General features: G+C 35.2%; 1 protein-coding gene across 1 annotated transcript; it reads left to right on the forward strand.

Moving 5' to 3' along the window:
* Nucleotides 1-1,417: 1,417 nt before the first annotated feature.
* Nucleotides 1,418-4,857, forward strand: LOC117107102 (protein ANTAGONIST OF LIKE HETEROCHROMATIN PROTEIN 1-like). The gene is made up of 4 exons (XM_033248660.1): nucleotides 1,418-1,642; nucleotides 2,174-2,600; nucleotides 2,797-2,902; nucleotides 3,187-4,857. The coding sequence occupies exons 1-4, from the start codon at nucleotides 1,633-1,635 to the stop codon at nucleotides 3,595-3,597; spliced, it is 954 nt and encodes a 317-aa protein (XP_033104551.1). The 5' UTR covers nucleotides 1,418-1,632; the 3' UTR covers nucleotides 3,598-4,857.
* The last annotated feature ends 761 nt before the right edge of the window (nucleotides 4,858-5,618 follow it).

Genomic DNA, 5,618 nt, shown 5'->3' on the forward strand with positions numbered 1-5,618 from the left:
TTTGCCTTAACAATAAATATATATATATATAGAAATTGTAAAACTTATTTAAAATGTAATTTAAGATCGTTTAAAAATGCTTTAAGATTCAAAACCAATAAATCCCTAGTTTCTACGGGTAGTTCCTCCCAAGCGCGAGGAAACAAATGAAACACAGAATATTTCAGAGAATTTGTTCGAGCATTATAATTTCAGCGGCGGATTCCAGGCCTAGCCTAGGTCTACGTCCTAAAGCCTAGGAAGCCTGGCCCAGTTAATAATACAGGAACTTGTACCTCGCCTTTTGCCAAGGAATACATACAAGGCGCAATCAAAATATTTTGTTTAAAAAAAGATAACCAATTGGGGATCAAAAAAGACAACAGAAATGACAAAAAAAAAGCAGAAAATTTTGAGAGTTAAGTGAGATATATTTAGGAAAACAATGTTTCTTGAAAAGCCGACGAAGTCGAGGCATTTAGGTGTATATCTAGACTTATTAGGCCTTGTTTTTTGACAAGCCCGGGCACACGTACCTACTACTAGCCTTCTCCATAGCCCACTGTTTATTAATTATTTCAAACACTTAATTTTTGTATTAATTGTAACGCTTATACGCACCCCCCCCCTTTCAAAATTGTCAATGGTCACTAAGGAGTGCCCAAGTGACCTCAAAATTTTATCCATTTTACTTGTTGACACCGTCCAAAAAAGCTGTGAAACTTTAATTCAAAATAGAGGGCGTCCACTTGAGTTGCACTGCCATTGGAGTTTTGCATTGCCACCAATGTTTTGCACTGTGACTCTCAGTTTTGCACTGCTGACTCCGTGTTTAGCACTAGCTAGGCGCCCTATAGTGTCGTCAGCTTTACTCTGTCTGTAGGTACATTTAGACCTACCCATAACTGTCTTATTTATTATTGATATTATAAACCAGGCTTATTAAAACTTAGCTAGAGAGAATTATTAATTATAAGAACACATATTGCTTTACATGCCTACTACACATTGGTAGTACATTTTACCTTTATGTTATGATGTTAAAAAAAATTAATTGAAGGGGATGTAATGTAGTATCAATGGGCATGTTTCTGCTGCAAATCCCAAAAATACAGGAATAATACAGGTATTCAAAATACCTGTACAATACCGGTACCGAAATCCTAACCCCATTTCTACTGCCGATCTGAGCTTATTCTAGTCAAAAACACGACGGAATTTCGTCATTGTTACCCAAAAGGCCATTCGCGAAGCGGAAGTTTGAATTGACCTTTGACGATACTATCAACAACAACTCTACCGTAACTGCGCGAAGATGCTAGCGATACAGCTAAAAAATATTATTTTAGTATCGGTAATTTTGTCGATGCTAGCAAATAGTCGTCGGCATGGCAACTGTTCGGTCCATTATTCCGAACCGCCAAGATATCGAAAGTTTATGTGGATTTTGCAAAGGCGAAGAAGGCGATTGCTGACAACCCTAGCAATGGTACTGGGCACGGTTAACACCACATCGACGACGATAGAGCTACCTAGACGAGGAGGGGATATGACCGGTTGAGGAGGACGACGTACCCCCTCGTTTCTTTTGACTGGTGGAATGAGACTGTATGTCAGCGGTATACAGATCAGTTATGGAAAGAAAATTTCCGCATGTCAAGAGGTAAAAACACAAAACAAAAACACACGGCAAGCAAGGCCTAGGCGAACCTGTCCCGGGTATCCACTGTTCCGGGTATCCACTGTTCCGTGTGCAACAAAAGTAGCTAGGCCCTACGACTAGTAGGGTACGACTACAAGTACCATGATTTAGTTTTTCAATCAAGTTGTTAATGCAAACTCCTATACATTACTAATTTAATAAAGAAAGTACTTCAGGCTGCCTTCCTTTTTCTTTTTTTAACATAAATACATGTGTATTTAATAACAGATATTGTTGGGTATAGTATCTGTGATTTAATAAATATATCTTGGCCTACATATGGGTAAATAATACAAGTGTATATCATGCAAATTCATCAATGCATGATCCAAATGAGATACATATCCTTAAATATATTTTTAGAAGTGCATGCCTTTTTGTAATACACACATACCCAAGCAGTACTACACAATTTTTTGACTCTTGTAAGAGTACCAAAGATTGTATTTTTAATTATGGCATTGTTTGATGTTTAAAAAAATTTATTTTCAGACACTTTTACCATACTCTGCAACATACTGCGACCTAACCTTCAACGTCGGGTTACGAACTTTGGAAATGGCATGACAGTTGAACAAGTGGTTGGTATGACCCTGTGGAGGTTGGCAACTTGCTGCGAACTCCGTAGTATTGGAAATTTGTTTGGCGTACACATGTCGACTGTATGCAGGAGTATTCAGCAAGTTTGTCAAGCCATCATCGACAACATGTTTAACGACTACATTGTTTGGCCAACAGTTGATCGCTTAAGAGCAACTGTGGCAGGCTTCAATGAGATCCATGGATTCCCACAATGTGCTGGTGCAATTGATGGATCTCTTATTCCAATTAAAGTACCACATTTCTCTTCAAGCGATTATTACAACTGCAAAGGATCGTATTCTGTAATAATTCAGGCAGTTGTCGACCATAAACTAAAGTTAGTTTCCATTTCTGATGCACTATTAATTAATACATACATCATATGACTGTTAATTTATTAGCAAAGGCTATTGGGCTGTCCATTGGGTGAAGAAAACATCTATCCACCTGTCGGGTGGATAGTCGTTTTGATGAGGCTTGGAGAGTGAATACTCACTCCCTAAATTATTTCCGTGAAAAAATATTTATTTCAGGTTTACGGATACAAATGTTGGCTGGCCGGGAAAAGTGCACGACGCCATGGTTTTCAGAAATTCTTCACTCTTTGAAAGAGGTGAAAGTGGACGGTTATTTCCTAGGGTAAATTTGAACCACGATCCAGTTAATAAAACTTACACATTAATAGCACTAGATTCATATACAACATTATACAACCATCTAAACTCCCCATGTAATATTTAAGAAAAAAATATTAACAGTAAATGTTTTAGGACAAGAATTCAGGGCTTGTCTCAACTATTTTTAATAACATTTAAAAACAATCATACCGAAACAAATGCTTTAAAGGCAATGGCACAAAATATTAAAGCAGTCCTCAAGAAAAAAAACTACATTATATTTTTCTATATTGTCTTTCTTTGCAGTCAACTGTACAAATGGGAGGAACTGATGTCCCCATCTTCATTATTGGAGATCCTGCCTACACGTTACTCCCGTGGCTCATGAAGCGGTTTTCACAACGTGGCAATGTGGACAGGAGACACCTGGTATTTAACTACAAGCTCAGCAAGGCGAGAATGGTAGTTGAACAAGCGTTTGGGAATTTAAAAGGTAGATGGCGCATACTGATGCGTAGAAATGATTCCCATATTTCCAAAATACTGATGATAGTCAACACCTGCTGTGTTCTGCACAACTTTTGTATTGAGCAGAATGATGATTATGATGTGATACTCAACCAGTTTCCTGAAGATATTGAAGATGAGGTAGCACAAGACATTCCACTGCCAGATGCTTTGGGGATTAGAAATGCATTAGTAAACAATTTACAGTAACACACAACCTTAGTAGCCCGAACAGTATACAATGTTTTGGTTTTCACCATTTCAATTTGCACTGCTTTCTCTAGCTAGCTGCTATGCTATCCAAATTTGATTTCTTGCCAATAAACAAATAAACCGGATTCAAGTTATTTAACAATATGCCAAGATTCTCACTTTAAATCAGATATAATTATTAATCATCAAATATTCTTGTGGAAATATAAGCGGTAGGGTTTTTATCTCTACTCGAAGATGGCATTGGCAGCGACATCGTGGGGCCATTATTTTTGTTATTTATTACAACAGTATATTGCAGAGTGCTAAAAAGCAATAGGGAGCCTATGCTGTATCAAAAAATGTTTGGCAGTTATAGGCCTACAAGCAAGAGCAGGACTGTTAGGAAAATACAAAACTAAAAAAAAAAATCTTAATGTACATAAAATTTGTAGTAAAATGTTTAATACAGTATATTTTGCTAAACCTACTGAAGCACCATTGACAATTTACATTTACATAAAACTAAAATCCGTACATTGAATCTCCCTTTAAAAAAAATACCTGAAACTGTGACAGCAAAACATGAACAAATTACTTTATTTTTAAGTAAATATTGCATTTTCATGGAAGTTGTATATTGTTTAAATTATCTGTTCTGAACTACAAAATAAACATAGATATAAGCTATTGTAACTTGTAATTGTTAATATTTTATTGTTTAGTTAGATGGTATATTACAAAATTTTTAAATTAGCTTTGAATACAAAACACTAATAGCGCAATAAAAAGTTGAACCTACTGAAGCACCATTGGCAACTTATGTTCACATAAATCTACACTGTACATAGAAGAAACACCTGAAATTGCGACAGCAAAATAGGAACCAATTACTTTATTTTTAGATGAATATTACATTTTCATGGAAGTTATATATTGTTTGAAGTATCTACTTTAATAGATATATTACATTGTAACTTGTGGTTATTATTTAATTGTTTAGTAATATGGTCTATTATTTTGAAATGTTTTAAATTTAACTTCGCATAACAAAATACTGTGGTATTCTTTTTAAGTTGAACAGTAATTGACTTTAACTAAATGCTACTTATAACACCCAAGGTAATGAAGGAAATGTGATTTGTTCTTTGTATTCTTAAGCACATTTAATATTTGAAAAAAAAATCGTCAATATTGCATTTGAGTGAGGTAATTGTTTTTCAAAATAAAAATAAATATATTTATGTATAAAATATAAAAACCTCTTTTCTTCTTACAGTTCTTTGGATAAGATTTTTTTTGTTGTCTATAATAAAATATACTAACAGCTATAAATACTGTAGATAGTTGCTTTCTTTTTCTTTTCACCATCAAGGTTTATATATAACTTGAAAGACATCTAAGCTAAACTAATATTAAGTAAAATTCATGATTAAATTTCTTCATGAAAACAAGTGCCAACAAATCGGTTCAGGCCTTTTTTAGTCATCTCATGCTTTTATAAATTTACAACCTGAAGTACTCTGGTTCGGGTGGTGCAGTGTTGCTAGGAGGTTGTGGACAACTTTGTGTGTGTGATGATGTACGTACGGAAGCTTAAAGTGACCTTCCGAGTTTCCGAGTTTCCAAGATAATTATCTTGGAAACATGGAATAAACACTTATTAAGACGTCTTTCCGAGATAATTTGTCTCGGGAAGACGTCTTTCCGAGATAACGTATTTTGGAAAGACGGAATTCCAAGATAACGTTTCTTGGAAAGACGGAATTCCAAGATAATTGATCTTGGAAAGACGGAATTCCAAGATAAGTATCTTAGAAAGACGGAATTCAAAGATAACGTATCTTGGAAGGACGGAATTTCAAGATACCGTATCTTGGAAAGACGGAATTCCAAGATAAATTATGTTGGAAAGACAGAATTCCAAGATACGTTATCTTGGAAAGACGTCTTTCCAAGATACATTTTGAGGATATTTCCTGCACGATTAAAATCGTAACGGTACTGGGTTCGGTCTTCAGGAGTTCGTGTTTCGTACA

This window comes from Anneissia japonica, unplaced genomic scaffold, assembly GCF_011630105.1.
Source record: "Anneissia japonica isolate Jap-2015-1 unplaced genomic scaffold, ASM1163010v1 scaffold1726_len428862_cov177, whole genome shotgun sequence".
NCBI lineage: Eukaryota > Metazoa > Echinodermata > Crinoidea > Comatulida > Comatulidae > Anneissia > Anneissia japonica.